Source organism: Larimichthys crocea, chromosome XII (assembly GCF_000972845.2).
Source record: "Larimichthys crocea isolate SSNF chromosome XII, L_crocea_2.0, whole genome shotgun sequence".
In the NCBI taxonomy this organism is placed as follows: Eukaryota; Metazoa; Chordata; class Actinopteri; family Sciaenidae; genus Larimichthys; species Larimichthys crocea.
The window spans coordinates 6,984,125-6,999,517 of NC_040022.1; the positions used below are offsets into that span (position 1 = coordinate 6,984,125).

Here is a 15,393-nt window from a genome sequence, read left to right on the forward strand (position 1 = left end):
GCTGGGGTAGATGAATTCTTACAAACACACCCATGCATCCACACATGTCCATTCATCATGCACACATTGGACACTGGCGTGCAACAGACCAGCAAATTCTGACCTCAAGCAAAAGTATCTCAGAAAAGCAACATGAATAAATAAAACTTATTAGATAATTAGACTTTAACGACCGAACAACTCTATATCTCAGACACAACACATAGCATGAAAGCATGCTTGTTTGAATTTGTTGATGTAGTAATTATTGCAATCTGGTGTAAAATTAATTATTGTTGCATCATCAAAGTACAATTAATATGAAAGGATAACTGATTATTAGTTGAAGACAGAATATGTTTTTTTTTAAACAGGACACTATAAGCATTTTTACAGTAGGTCTGTGATTTCATCCAAATATAAACTGTATATACCATCCTTATATAGAGATAATGTGTTAAAGGGTCAAGCTAAATTATCTACTACAGTAAATACAATCATTTTGGAGAAGATAACTTCTATTGAGACTATTTATATAGGTCTGTGTTCTTCCATACCCTGTAATATAATGTTCAGGGGGAAAAATAAATGCATGTCTATAGTGTTCCTGTGTAAGAATGAATGCTGAATGAATGAATGAATATGCTTGCTTATTTTGGATAATGTTTTGAATAGTTAATTGTTAAGGTATTAACTTGTTAATGAAACTTAAAAAGATAATGTACAGTCAGCCAGTTCCCACAGGTTAAGTTCAGACACAGCGTTAAGACAGCAGTACAACACTTGTGGGAGTCTGAATGATTCAGAGAGCCTACTGGTCCTGGATCATAGCTTTATAGATGTGTGTTATTTTGCTGTTATCAGTGCCCCTGCCTAAAGTTTGACTTGATCCAGAACTCTGAAGAAAACAACTGAGTCAACCCAAGCTTTTGCAAAGCTTTTTTATCACCTTTCTGTCCCAGAACCAGAAATATGCTCAGGAAAATACTGACAAGTCAAAGAAAATCAACATAGCTCCAAATAACCAATGACTACATTTGTATTTACTGGAAATGATTGTGACATGGGTGAATTTGTCTCTCATTGAGATTTCAGCAACACTGCATACAAACATAGCAGCCAAGATCCATCACTGACATACTCTGTAGCAGAACACTGACTACATGAATGTAAACAAATCTGGTAAGATTGATATTTAGCCTTTAACAAGCACTCAAGCATGTTGTGCTCTCCAAAACTCCTTAAAGTAAAACTAGTTTCTATGAAGTCAGTGTGTAACTAAAATGCCATTTTTAATACATAATAAGAAAATAGCATAGTCTGCATGAAACAATTGATTACAATTCATTTTGCATGAACTAAATTTGGGACAGAGACACAGACTACTGAAGCAAAAATCTGATCTGAAAAACATTCACACCCTTACTTTATACTGCACTAGACAAACATCACACAACTATTATTAGCGTTGGCACTGAACGTTGCACTTGAACAAACATCGCTAATGCATGAATCATGAAAGCGTTCCGAAGGCTGCAGGATTTCATTAAAATGAAAGCAAAAAATTGAAGATCATTATCAAAAATATTCTCATAAGTCTGATTGAAGTAGCAGAAAACATTTTTTTTTTTAGTCTTCTGTGTCACTTTCTCACACTCGTCTCTTGACTTGACTAAACCTCAATTAAAATTACTTACCATCCTGCCAAATATCTTACTGTTTTTCTTTCTTCTGAAGGCACTATGAGTCACTTAGTGCCACTGAGCATATGCTAAAGAGTTAACATGAAGCACCAACCATGTGTCCGCAACAGATTGAGGGCACATGAATCATTATGGTGCTTCTCTTCACCAAATGAATGATCTGCAATAATTTGAGATGAAAGCATGTACCAGTAATGTTGTGAGCCTACAAGTTGGACTGCTTGACAAGGAGTCATTGTTACGATGAGTCAGCTCACACCAGCAAAGGTTGAAATGATTACTTATAATAAATGCATGTTGTTACAATGTTACAGGGGAAGTGTAGGAACAACACGTTAACACGTTAACCCTTCACCCTAATCCATATGTGTGCAGTTGTGCAGGTTTGGTGTGTTTCAAGCTCTCTCCCCATAGAGCTACTGTACATTTTCTCGTCAGGAAGTGTCACCACTGACCTTTTACAACAGAGATCTCACAGAAAATAATGAACCATGCACTGGCCATGAAATCATGACAAAAATAATGGTGATTAAACCAGCAGTGGCATTCAGCATTAACTGTAGTAAAGATAGCTCTCCCAAGAAGCTTGGCTTTGAGCGGATAAATCATAGTGAGGGTCTCTTGCAGTTCTTTGCTTTTCATCTAAGAAGTTTGACACAATACAGATTTGTCTGCGTAGGCGACACGGTGGGGAAAGCCATTTTTAATTCCCTCAGAATTTTTGATTAGAGGGCAAGATACACAAAAGATGTGTTTTCTATGCCGCTGCAGGTCCTGTAAGAATGAAGTGGCCTTTCCCAGCCCCCCAATCACTCTGTTTCTAATGGGATGTGTTGCATTCAAAGGAGGAAGCAATAACAATACGTGTGATGAAGTTGAGGAATGGAAGCGGTATCTCATATCTCACACAGGTCAGTGGATGTAAACACTTTCCTTTTTCGCCCTTTGATCCACACTTGCACCTCCTACCCCCTCTCTCTCTCTCTCTCTCTCTCCTCTCTCTCACACGCACACACACACACACACACACACACACACACACACACACACACACACACACACACACACACACACAATAACACAATAGAAAGTGGCATGACTTGGCAATCATTTTGAACAGTATCACCAAGACATCAACACTGAAATCATAGTATATACCGTTCATTGGAATCCAAAAATATGAGGCCACTAGTCAAGATACTTCTATTTTATGTAAGTGTACTGCTGTTTTTTTTTCTCTCATTATTTTTCAATTTCAGGTTTCATAATCAGCAATTTCATATTTTGAAAAAACAACAACATATATTTGATATATTCTCAGTATTTGTTATGTCTGTTTTTTATGGCTTTGCACTCAAACTGGCATGGACTCCACAAGTTCTTGTAAAACCTGATCAGCATTAATTGAGAATATTGTAAGGAGCTTCATGCGATGTCACACAGTGCTTGGCCTTCTCAGTCTTCAAGTGCCCCCTTAAATGTCCAGGTTGAGGTGAGGTGAAAGTCCCAAATAGATGTACACCCAAACGTTGTAGCATGTTTCATCCTGAAGAATAGAGTGGTCTTTTGATTGGTCAGGGTGTAGTCAATTCACTCCAGCTCCACAAAGACATTTCCAGACCTGATTATTCCAACCACCATGTTTCACTGCGGGGTTTGATACACAGCAGTATTATTCTCTCTGCTGGTCTTCTGCTTAAATACACCCCTCTGTTCTTCTTATAATTCTCAAACTTAGATGTGACTTTTTGGTCACCCACTGTGAAATGCTGGTATTGCTTAGTCCACCCCAAGCATTTCCCCTGCTGAGAAGTGGTTTAGAAACTGCTACGACCACAAGCGATAACCTTCTTTTAACAGGACGAGTCTTGCATTTATATAGAGAATTTTGTATCTGTGATGAAGTTGCTTTTCTTTCTCTTAGGGAACTACGCTTGATTTATTGATCTTCTCATTGTGTGGTCACTTTTGGTCTGTCTGATCGTGCTTTGGATACAACTGATCCAGTTTCTGCAAAGCGTTTTCGAGTTCCATGCACTGCCCCCTTACAAAACCTTGAGTTTAGCCATGATTTAATGCTGAGAGAGCCCCCTTTAGCTAAGGATAACAATTTGACTTCTGATGCTTTAACTTACTTTCAGAATCTTCAAGTTTTTTCATTATTTCCAGGTTTACGTGAAAATATTCTCAGATATTTGGACTGTTTACGTTGAATGATTTATTTTGCCGCTGTACAATTTTCATCAAAATGTCTTATTTTCTTAAAGCTATTCTATTAATTTTTGTAGTTGTTGTCAGAGCTCTCACTGGCTTGAGCCATTGGATCATTGAAACTGGTGGAATTTTCAAAAAACATTAAAACTAAACACTGTAAAGATACAGCCCATAAGTACAAACACACACAGACAAACACACACCTTTTCTCCACATTGCCCTAGGCAAAATGTGCCGAATCCAATTCAGCTGGGAACCAATAGTCCTTGCATTCAAACTCATGAAATGTTAAATCTATTATGTGCAGGCAAATGAACAGCAAACAATAAAATTACCTCATTCTTTCCATTACCCACAACACCATGAAGTTGAAAAGTTGTCGATTACACACACACACACACACACACACACACACACACACACACACACACACACACACACACACACACACACACACACAAACACTTAACTCAATTAACGCATTTCGAACTATCCACAAAATGATACACCTACATCATTTCACACTCACAAATGTGTTTCTATGCTGCACATATTCTCTGCATGAATGTGAGCATCGTTTGCCAATGTAACTGTTGTTGATTTCATATTAATACTGTGCTGTCAGCCATAACCCCAAGGCATTTTCATTTTTTCGATGATGTGACGTGTCACTGTGCTTTTTTACCTACCTGAACTTCACCTGTCAGTGTGTTCTCACTACTGCAGCTCTGTCCCTTCCTTTTCTAATGCTTCCTATCTGCCTGAACTCACACATACTTCCCTCTCTCAGACATAAACCAGCAATGCTGTTCAGTTCTTACAAACACATGCTGTCATATAATAATGGAAGAATTGAGTAGTTAATAAAGAGCAACAAGAAGCTGATGATGATAATACCCTTGTGTTTAGTGCGTTAAAAAATAAATTAAGTGGAAATGTGGCTCTGAGACATAAAAGGAAAAGGAATTTGCAAGTGAAAAGAGGAAACAACAAAAGCTTTATAGTTAAAAGAAATGAATTATTCCCCTTCTTATTAACTTCTTCATATGAGGACACTTTGTTTGTGTACATTTTAAGACACAATATTAATTGCTCCGATAATCTCAAGGAAGTAGTGGTTTTATTTTTCTTTTAAAAGGTGGGACTCAAATGGGGCCTTAAATCCAAAAGCCCAGTTCATTTTGTATGAGCCATTACAAACAATATGCAAATTAATACTTAGTATTCACAGGTTTAGCTCTCACATGTGCTATTTTGTGTTAAGGGCTTAATCATATTCAGAAGGAACAGATGTCTGCAATAAAATGAAACAACAGAGAGAAAGCCAGTGGTAGCATGATCTTTAGCTGCACAGGTGGCCCCACAATCTGATTCTGCACTGCAACTTTTATGCAGAGAGAAAAAGAGGCAGAACAGGTACCTCAGTCTGTGACTCACTGTCATTGAGAATGACATGTTCTTTCCACTGTGCCAAGCTCTCATTGAGGAAATCATAAACTATTCTAAATTAAATTATCATCCTAACGGAAAGTTTTAGATGGAGTATAATACCGCAAAGGCTCATTGTCTGTGCAGGCCTTTCGGCTGTAAGGTTAAATCTAATTCTCATGAGGGATGGCAAGTCATACATTGCACTGAGCCATCTTTCATTTCGGTTTCTGTATTTAACCGAGGATCATGTCCAGGTCAATCTTGCATCTGGATACGCACACACAGACTCAGTCAAAGCGAGGAGACAGCTTGGCACTGGGGATGTCAGATCAAAACACAAGAAGGAAGCTTGGCACAGGTTGTGTCTGATTAAGTCAGCGTTCAAATAAGAGCTCTGGAGAGAGGGGAGCTGAGACATAATGACACCAGCTTGGCTGCTTTAGATGGAGACAATCATCACGGGACTAATCAAGCCCATAAACAAAAAGCAAACATACAACAGAACACAAAGCTTATTCTGTCTAAGGCAAATGGCATTAATATGCTTTTCTCTAATGACCGTGTCCTCTCAAGGGGGTGGTGGATGTCTCATTCCATTGATTTCCACTGAAAATCACTTACATTGACCATAAACTGGTGCACTCTTCTAAAGCATCATTACAATCCCTTTCCATCGCCTACGACACAACACCCGCAACCAATTACATTTAAATGGCAGAATGTAAGATAATTAGTGTCTGTGGCTAACTAGTTTATTATATATTAATAAACTCAGAGTGTGCATGGAGATGTGTTAATTGGCTCGAGTTGGTGGTAGGCACTATACAAAGCTTGCCCACAGTCGGGGGAGGAGGTGGTTGTGGTGGTGGGGAGCGTCTGTCAGTCAGCCCTCCTCCTTAGGGAGAAGAGAAAAAGAAAAGAGTGAGAGGAGATATATTCAAAACCTTATCTCACATTGCTTCTCCGCTTCTCTTTCTAACTCATCCCTACATGCCAGACAGTGGACCGCCAAAGAGAGAATAACATCCACCCTCTCTGGCCTGTCCTTCACTCTACTTTGGCTATGTCATGTCACGCTTGTGCTCCCGTCGTCTCTAGAGATCATCTCTTTTTATCTCTTCTTTTTTCATCCATTCAGAATATTATTATATAATTACAGAATATTGCTTCTGCGGTGGCAGCAAAACCTCCCTGACGCATATGGTGACACTGGATGGCCCCTGATGAGAAAGCACTGAGCCTTTCTGACTGTCCAGTCGTTATAATCAAAAAATCACTAATCATTTGCCGCAGGGATCATCCAGAAAGAATTACAACACATACGGAAACTTATTACAAACACACAAACACGAGGCTGTCAGTGATAGCGAGCGGAAGAAGACAACATTAAACCTTAAAAAATGAATTGTACTCTATACTGACATTATCTAAACAAACTCAGCATGCCATACACATGCACATACACACACACACACACACACACACACATGATTGCGAACGCACACATAGACACACTGCTACCACCACATAAGGGCTGCAGGGTGGTGTTGCCATAGAAACGGGGAAAGGTAATGGCCATGTTCTTGAGCTGATGCCGCAGGGGGTGAGGGGCAAAAGAGGGGTGTGTGTGTGGGGGGGCGAGAGTGAGTCAGAGTCATGGACTAATGATAAGAGCTTTAATTTCAAATCTTCCATCTTACTGTCACTATCCAACAACCAATGCCTGCGACAACTCTAGAAAACACAAGAGTACTAATAGAATAAAACTGAAGAAATACAGTTCAAGTTCTGGGCAACAGTGATGCCACGCTATTTGTTTTTAATGTGTTCAGCAGAACATCCAGCTAATGTGGTTAATACTGTTAACTTTGATGCAGAGAGAACTGCTGGGCATCTCCATGCATCGCTGTCCCTCTCCACCCCTGGGGTATGAATAAATTATCTCTAATGCAATGAGGTAACACTTTAACCAACACTGATGACTATTTCTTTCTGTGTGTGTGTGTGTGTGTGTGTGTGATTAAATATTACTGAGAAGTGCAAATAATTTAATCATAACTCAGCAACTCAGTCCAGATAGAGAGCTGTGTCAGCAAGCTCCAGGGTCTCATTCATATTTGACACATGTTACTTGTGACTACTTTAAGTACTGTACTTAAGCACAGTTTTGGGGTACTTGTACTTTGCTTAGTATGAGTATTTTCTCTTCATGCCACTGTATACAAGCTATATTTAGTAAGCTACATTTAAGATTATAATATGTACAAAACATAAGATTAATTAAATATAATTAATTGATATCAATTAAACCATCTAGCAGTGTACGTAGGAGTTAAATTCTGCTTCACATCGACCAACTACAACATTAAAGTACTGCTTGCATATCAATACATCAACAGTAATGATGAAATGAACCAGAACAATGTACCCCTTTGTTACTGATAAATACTTTTTTTCTTTAACTGGGAAAAAAACCCGTAATGACACATTTTATTAGCTTTTAACTATGCAAAATGGCAACACAATAAATTACATCATGACAATATGATTCCACTGAAAATGATAAATCATGAGATTGAAGTATTGCCCAGAACTTACTTCATGCTGTTAAAGTGTCCAGGGAGGATTTTATTTATAAATATTATATATCAAGTATAAATGATATCTGGATTGCATTTCTGTGGTGGTGTTTATTAACCACTTTGTCTTTTTTTCTTTTTGTTCTTATAAAAAAAGCATTCAGTTATTCCAAAGGAGTTGATGTGAGGTGTGTGGGCAGTACTGGATAACACGATGAGAATTATCTTTAGGCCACTCTGCCAATTAAACATAGTTTGTTAGTTTCTTCATCTCTCACAGAGTTGGTCATCACCTGCTGCTGTGGTTGTTCCTATTTCCCCCCCCCTTCCTCCTTTTCCTCCTCCTCCTTTTTCACCGCTTGATGCCTCCCTTTGTGTCACTTTACCCACACGATGACAGGGGGCTTTTAAAAATAGAGACGATCCACCCAGATTACAGCGTTTTAATTACAGAGCTGGAGATGCGATGGGGGTGTAGAGGCCCCTTTCACTGACAGGGAGTGGGGAGGGTTGAGGAGGGAAGGAGAGCTGGAAGGCAGAGTGGTACAGTGAATGTAAACTGTGTGCTAATTAGTGTCGTCTGCCATCATGATGCTCAGGCTGCAACCATCTATTATACATGCATTGTTGGCTGTGTCGCATTCTGAGCAGTCCATAAACACACACCTGTGGCCACATCACAGTTATTTTAAATATTAATGCTAGAAAAATCACCTGTGGGGACACTGGGGGCAATTTAAAACAAGAACAACTTTGTCACACTCAATTCCTACAATCAGAGTGATGACTTTTACGTGCTCACTAGTGTTTTCAGTCAACCCCAGAAAAAGACTTAAAGGACTAGTGTGTAGGCTTTAGTGGCATCTAGTGGTGTAGTTGCTGATTGTAACCTCTTTGTCTCACCCATTCTTTCCTAGCATCGTAGAGAAACTACAGTGGCTGTGAAATGCACATACTATATCTTGCACCACGGTTTGTCCATTCTGGGCTACTGTAGAAACAGTAGAGGACCAGTGCTGTCTGTAGATATAAAAGGCTCATTCTGAGGTAACAAAAACATAACAATTAGCATTTATTAGGATTATAATCAAACGTTTTATGACCCTATAAGACACAACACTGTGGCTTAGTGTTCATTAGCGGCTCTAAAAAACACATTCTTGTGATTGCTTGCTACAATTTTATGTGTAATTGTATTGTGTAAATAAATAATTTATTAAGTGATTACATGCACACATCTTTAGAGGTATAGATTAAATGAATTAATGAAATTAGATTATGACAATTTCAAATAAAAGTTATGAATAAACACACTGTATGTTTTCAGACATATTATATTGTGTTATTAAGCATTCATTAACATTACACCAGTAATCAGTGTTGTAAGTAGTAGTTTTTAACAAATACAAATACAAACACACATGTTCTGTAAACCTTTTATTAACTGTTGTTAACTAGTGCTTCCTAATTTAGATCTAGTCTAAACATATTTGTATAATCTCTAGGTTGTTGATTAAGGTTGTGGTCTATGTTATCACCTGTTGTAATATTGCAGCCATTAGGAACAATATTAATATTTTATTATGTAACTGAGCAACATGAGCCTGTTTGTGTTCACATACTTAGACAGAAAAATAGAAAATGATTTTGTTTTACATTTTTTTCATACTGAATGAAAACCACTATAAACATGTTTCAGTGTCCCAGTGGCACACCAAAGATAAGATAATATCCTTATAAGTGCCAGTATGAAGATTAATGCCATCCCCTTAGTGGAAAAACTAACTTAAAGTACTACAAATGAATATGGATACACTACTGCAGCTCATTAATACACATGGGTAATATGCTTTGATAGGCTTTATCATTTTCCATTTTTGCAGAGAGTAATTCCAAGTGTACAAAATGAAGTCATTCAGTGAGTAAGGTGGGAGGAAAAGTGATGCACAGTTTAGTCCACCTTAACTGTTGACTGTGCTGACTGTGTGACTGAGTTTTAAAAAAGTGAACTCAAAATTGAGAAATGTGTGTTATTAACTGCAACAAAGAAAACTAATATCTGAAATACCTACCTAGGGTTAAATTTAAATGAAAGGTATTTTTTACTTTGACATTTAAGAGAGAGGTTTTTTTCCTGTTTGTTCAGCGTCATAAAACTAATTATATCCACTGTGATTCACTAATATAAAACAGTAAAACATAAAAAAGTCTAAAGCGGGTGGATACTTTTATAAGCAATCTATTTTAGTTATGGTTCTTTGAGTTAGCAGCTGCTCTGCTTTGGCTTCCAAAGCAAGTTTAATTACACTAAGAGTCTGCATACTGCAGGTCAATGTAGTGATCACAGACGGAGGGTGGTTTGGTGTGTGTATGTGTTGTGTGGGTGAGTGTGTGTGTGTGCATATGTGTGTGCAGACTGTTGCTTGTGTTTTGACACCTTGGCAACCTGCTACTGTGTGCCTCTGCATTTCAGCAAACAGGTTAGAATTACATACTGAGTATCTTGTAAATAATATCAGCTGAAGCTCTCACATATGGCGTGGACAGAAGATATTTATCCACACTTTGAGCCGTACGAGCCACATGCTTTTCAGCTATTTCATGTAAGTGTGAATTATTTTAACTCATTTTCCTCTGTGGTTATTAGGCTGTCAGCTGAAGCTGTTTATCTTAGCAACAACAAACCTAGTGCTGTCTGTGTTGCTCAAACACAAAACCTATCACTGATCCAGAGTCCTGCATCATGATATTATCATTTCTAGTATTAGAAGAAGTGATGTTTTTAATATTGTTTGCATATGGGTAGATAATCCTTCAGTTTTTACCATCCCTGAGTGGAGCTTCACTCCAGTTCAGGTAGATACTGCAGTTTATTCTCAGCCACTGCGCCTCTAGGCAGAGAGCCTCATTACAGTCCCATCTCTTCTTCCCAGGCTCCTCAGCAGCCCCCCACTATCCTGCAGCAGCTCCCAGCAACCATGATGCCTCCTGGCTCCGCTGCTTCCATTAGGCCTGGTGGTCACGTCAAGGAGGGTATGGCAGACTGTCACCGCAAACAAACTAAATCTCAGGATTTCACACTCATAGCTGTTCTTGCCTGTCTGTCACATTACCGGCTTGCTAGCAAGCACTCAGATATATTATTTATGGTCTCCTCTAGAGCTTGGACAATTACATAAAATGTATGTGCATTACTTTGTGTGTAAGAGTATGTTTTAAATTCATGTTCAAATGCTGCAGCAGGTTTTAGTCAGCCCTGTTTGCAACTTCTAAAGGTATCATCCAATTATTGAAAAGAAAGTTTTGTAAGTCAGTGACATGAAGTTCAGAGATTCAAAGGTTAAAAATGTCAAACAACTGTAACTGTTCATGTGGATTTTGGAAAACAGTTTTAATAGCTGCCTAAGCCCAGGCACCTTGTCTTTTTGACTTAACTCTAGGTTTTAAAAGTGACTTAACCTCAAGATGGTGAAATATCACAAAGTTTACAGAATGTTGCATCACTGAGCCCACAAACAACTGATATAATTCATTTTATATGCCTGGAAAGCTTTTAATAATTTATCAGTGTGACAAGTAAAAAAAATAAAACTATAGTCAGCCACATCTATAAAATTTGTTTTCAGATGACAGTGGAATTATATTAACTTGAATAGACTTTCCTAAATCTTGGTCTGAAAGCGTATTTATGTTGCTGGGAAGATGTTAAATAATTTAGTGAGATGAGTCATTGCTGAACAAATGTTGACTGACAAGGAGGAGAGAAAATTGAATTTGGCACTTCACATTCACCACCTCAGTTTGACACAATGTGGGTTAATCACCTAGTCACCTGAGGGAAGAGGACAGAATAACAGGCTGATAAAATACATAAGACAATCAGAGGAGCCTCAGATAGTGCTGATAGTATTGAGTGTGTGTGTTAAATCTTCAATATGCAGACCTTGTAGAGCTGATGATGATCCAGAATGCCCAGATGCACCAGGTCATCATGAACAACATGACCATGTCAGCTCTCAGCTCATTCGGATACACCAATGCTTCATCGGGCCCTGTGGTGGGTATCACGGTTAACTCAGTCAATAGATTGAGTCAAAAATGGGTCTTAAATTTTGAAGTGGAATAAAAAACACAACAACACAATATCAAATTCTTGCACTCTACCTGTACAGTTTTATATTTTTATTGTAGGTTTCCTCCTTGCTCATAGTTGCCTTGCGTTTCAAGACATCAATACTGAATTGCAGGGGATTGCTGGGATTTGTAGGACCTGTTGGGTGTTATAACAAAATATAGGTATATAACTCATATTTGTTGAATGGAACTCGGAAACTATTGATATAATACAGTGTCTTTAAATTTGGAAACAAATCTACCTGTCGGGTAAAACAGTTTCATCTATTTTCATTTCAGCTGACATTTTTAAAGAAGTCAAAAATCCACCTTATTGTCATTCCTCCAAAATTCTTAAAATAAACAAACAAGCAAGTTTTTTCTTGTAATTCCTCACAGAGTGTTACTTACTTACTAAAACTTTAGCAGTGAAAACTTATAGTTATATAGTTATCTTGCACTAAGAAATAAAGCTGAGTTGTTTCTCTCCTTCACTACAGCAGGCTTCCAGAGACCTGGTTATTATTGAAGAGAATGAGGCTGACCCGGAGATATATCACCACTATTACCAGCCTGCCCTGTACCTATCCCACCCTGGATGGCTCCTTAGTCAGGCCACACTAGTCCACCAAGACCCCAACAAAGCCACATGTTCTCCGCCGCACAGAGACAGGTGATCAGAGCTCCTGCAGGTCTATTGCATTTCATGTGACAACTCATTAACTGCCAGATTAAGTAAAAACTCAAATGCACATTAATCGAAACAAACTGAAAACTAATCAGATTTTCCTCTATGAAATCGTCACCTGCTGGCAGGCTGAGTTGTTTTTATAGCAGGCACCAGAATTTAATCTGGACAGACAGAGCAATTCTATGAGCTTTCAATCAAAATAGACCAGACTTTTTCTGTGTGATGGATTCTTTGTGGATTCCTCCATAAAAACCTTTTATCACTTTGATGAGATAATATTTTGACGGTGATGTTAAATGTTTCAGTATTTAGAAACTTGGATATTAGTCATGCCAACTCATGTAACTCATAACAACACATTCACTATCAGTACAAAAACCTATGAGACATTTTCAGATATTTTGGTTGAGTAAGGGAGTAGAATAATCATCATGTCTGGACTGTGCTTGAAGATCCTGTTCTCACCTTTTTAGTAACTGTCAGCGCTATTAGATTATAAAAGTAGAAAAGGTTACTGGAAAGAAAGAATTGTACATTGTAGCCTTAAAAATCTTGACAAGTTGTTCCAAAGCTCTACAGAAGGTTCAACAATATAAATTATGGATCCACCATCCATTTATTTAAACTGTATTGTAAATAAATATATATATCACTGCACCTTTTTTTACACTTCTTATTCATATCAGATAGATCCAGAAGAAGTAAATTACTCATGAATCTTTTATGTCTTGTGTGATCAGGCCTGCTGTCCCTCCTCCTCCTCCCTCGCCCAACACCACTGGGACTGTGGGAGCCGACGTCATTCCCGCAGCAGGTAAGACCAACCACACATCAACACCCAGCCAATACCCGATTAACACAGTCTGCTCTCGTGATGTCATAGGTGCCTCCGGGGTGACAAGAGAGGTGACAACAGCAAGCTTCACAGTAATTATGATGAGTAGGGTACTGATTGGAGATGTTACTAGTGATTATGGTGCTGTTGATTGTGAATGGCTGTTGAGATGAGTTCATCACATGAGCTTTGTGTAATGTTTTATCTTTTGTTTTTTTTCGTTTTTCATAGAGAACAACAGTGCTGCTGATGCAGAAGCAGAGAAGAAGAGAGAGTGATTAGTCCGTCACTCACCAAATGTTTTTTTTAATGGGCACTAGTGGGGACAAACAACCTCGAATGGATTCACCTTATCTCAAAGTTCGTAATTTCATACATATGTTTTGTTTTTAGAATTAAATGTGTTTCATGTCCAATAGATGAAACAGGCAAATGAATATGATATTGGGCATTTTTATCCCTTCATTAAACCTACATTACCCAAATCATCCAGTAGGGAGCAGCAGCAGCTGTTAGGTGAAGTGGCAAATACTGTAGACCACAAGCAATATACCCAAGAATACAAGATGTATTGCTTTATTGACAAGCAGTCACAGTAACTCTGTATGCTATTCTGCTGATGTAGACCATTACATAGCACTGTGGATTACATAGCAAGAGTGTGACACTACACAAGATCTATGGCCATGTAACACTATGTGACCTTCTCTTTAAATACACTGTGATGAGCAGTTAGAAGGATAACAGGAAGCAGGTTACTCAGTCCCTACAAGTGATTACAATAAAAGCAGTTCAATTGTGTAAATAATAAAATGCATGAAAACCATGTGGTTTACAAAATAAACTGAATATTTTGGATATGTTTAAATGTTTCAATCACAGGTATTTGAGTGAGTTCCTCACTGGTTCCGACTCAGGTAAAGGGAAAGGTGTTGAGCTAATGTACAGTAGGACCCAGTTCTTTAGGTTTGCATTAACTTGCTTGCAATAGCAGACAGGTGGACTTTGCCAAATGTTATAATACAGAGAGCACCATGTAGCTGAGACAGCTGAGGCATAGGAAAGAATTTCTGTGTCAATTTACTAGATTTGTCTGTGACAACACACGCCATCTCAATTTCCACATTCCTTGGCATCCAACTGAAAATAGTTTCAGGGTTTGGAGGTTCATTTGGAGTTTGAAAACTGAATTGTTCTGTGTGCAGGATGGAAAGCGCAGGGGTTTCAGCTGCAGTGTGGGAGGGTAATTTTAAAGATAGGGAGTGAAGGCAGCACCCAAATCTCTCATAAAACACCAGGATTAAGAGCTCAGATGGGGAGAACGTGCCGTCTCTCCACTGTCTCCAGGGCAATGCCAATGTTTACCCATCTATTAATATCAAACCACCACACGCTGCCTATCATAGAGACACAAGAGAGCGTGATGAGATAGTGAGAGGGAGACAGTAGGTCAGGAAAGGTTGAAGAGCAAAATATATTTATAAAAGGAATGAGATTAGAGAACAACAGTGGAAAATATTAGTAAGTTAGGTCGAGTAAATTGTAGATTTATTGAGTAAATGAATAAGCGGAGGTGATGCAGTGCATCCATTAAAGCTCTGCACACTAACAACGGCACAGTGTGCTCTGTGTTGAGAACAAACACGGGAGGTGGAACATGCAAGATTAATGAGGGATGTAAAGTGGTGAAGTGGGGATTGTTCAGAGGGTGGAGGACACTGTCACAGTATGTATGTTTCCAGATTATGGGCAACAGACACCCAGCTATTTATTTCAGCCAGTCTGGCAGCTTTTCTTTATCATAGTGCCTCATAAAATGCATTTTGTTTCCATTTCTGATCTGTTTCT

At 38.5% G+C, this 15,393-nt stretch overlaps 1 protein-coding gene across 1 annotated transcript; it reads left to right on the forward strand.

Moving 5' to 3' along the window:
- The first annotated feature begins 2,513 nt into the window (after positions 1-2,513).
- LOC109138486 (proline-rich protein 29-like) lies at positions 2,514-14,305 on the forward strand. The gene is made up of 6 exons (XM_027285791.1): positions 2,514-2,593; positions 10,840-10,939; positions 11,848-11,963; positions 12,520-12,692; positions 13,451-13,524; positions 13,777-14,305. Exons 1-6 carry the CDS (start codon positions 2,552-2,554, stop codon positions 13,821-13,823), a joined length of 552 nt encoding a protein of 183 aa, XP_027141592.1. The 5' UTR covers positions 2,514-2,551; the 3' UTR covers positions 13,824-14,305.
- Positions 14,306-15,393: the final 1,088 nt, after the last annotated feature.

Bases quoted from the DNA above. Each gene is read 5' to 3' on its own strand.
- LOC109138486 (XM_027285791.1), top strand. From the start codon at position 2,552: ATGAAGTTGAGGAATGGAAGCGGTATCTCATATCTCACACAG. The intron at 11,964-12,519 runs GTGGGTATCACG...CCTTCACTACAG, and splicing joins ATGCTTCATCGGGCCCTGTG to CAGGCTTCCAGAGACCTGGT. The intron at 13,525-13,776 runs GTAAGACCAACC...CGTTTTTCATAG, and splicing joins CGACGTCATTCCCGCAGCAG to AGAACAACAGTGCTGCTGAT.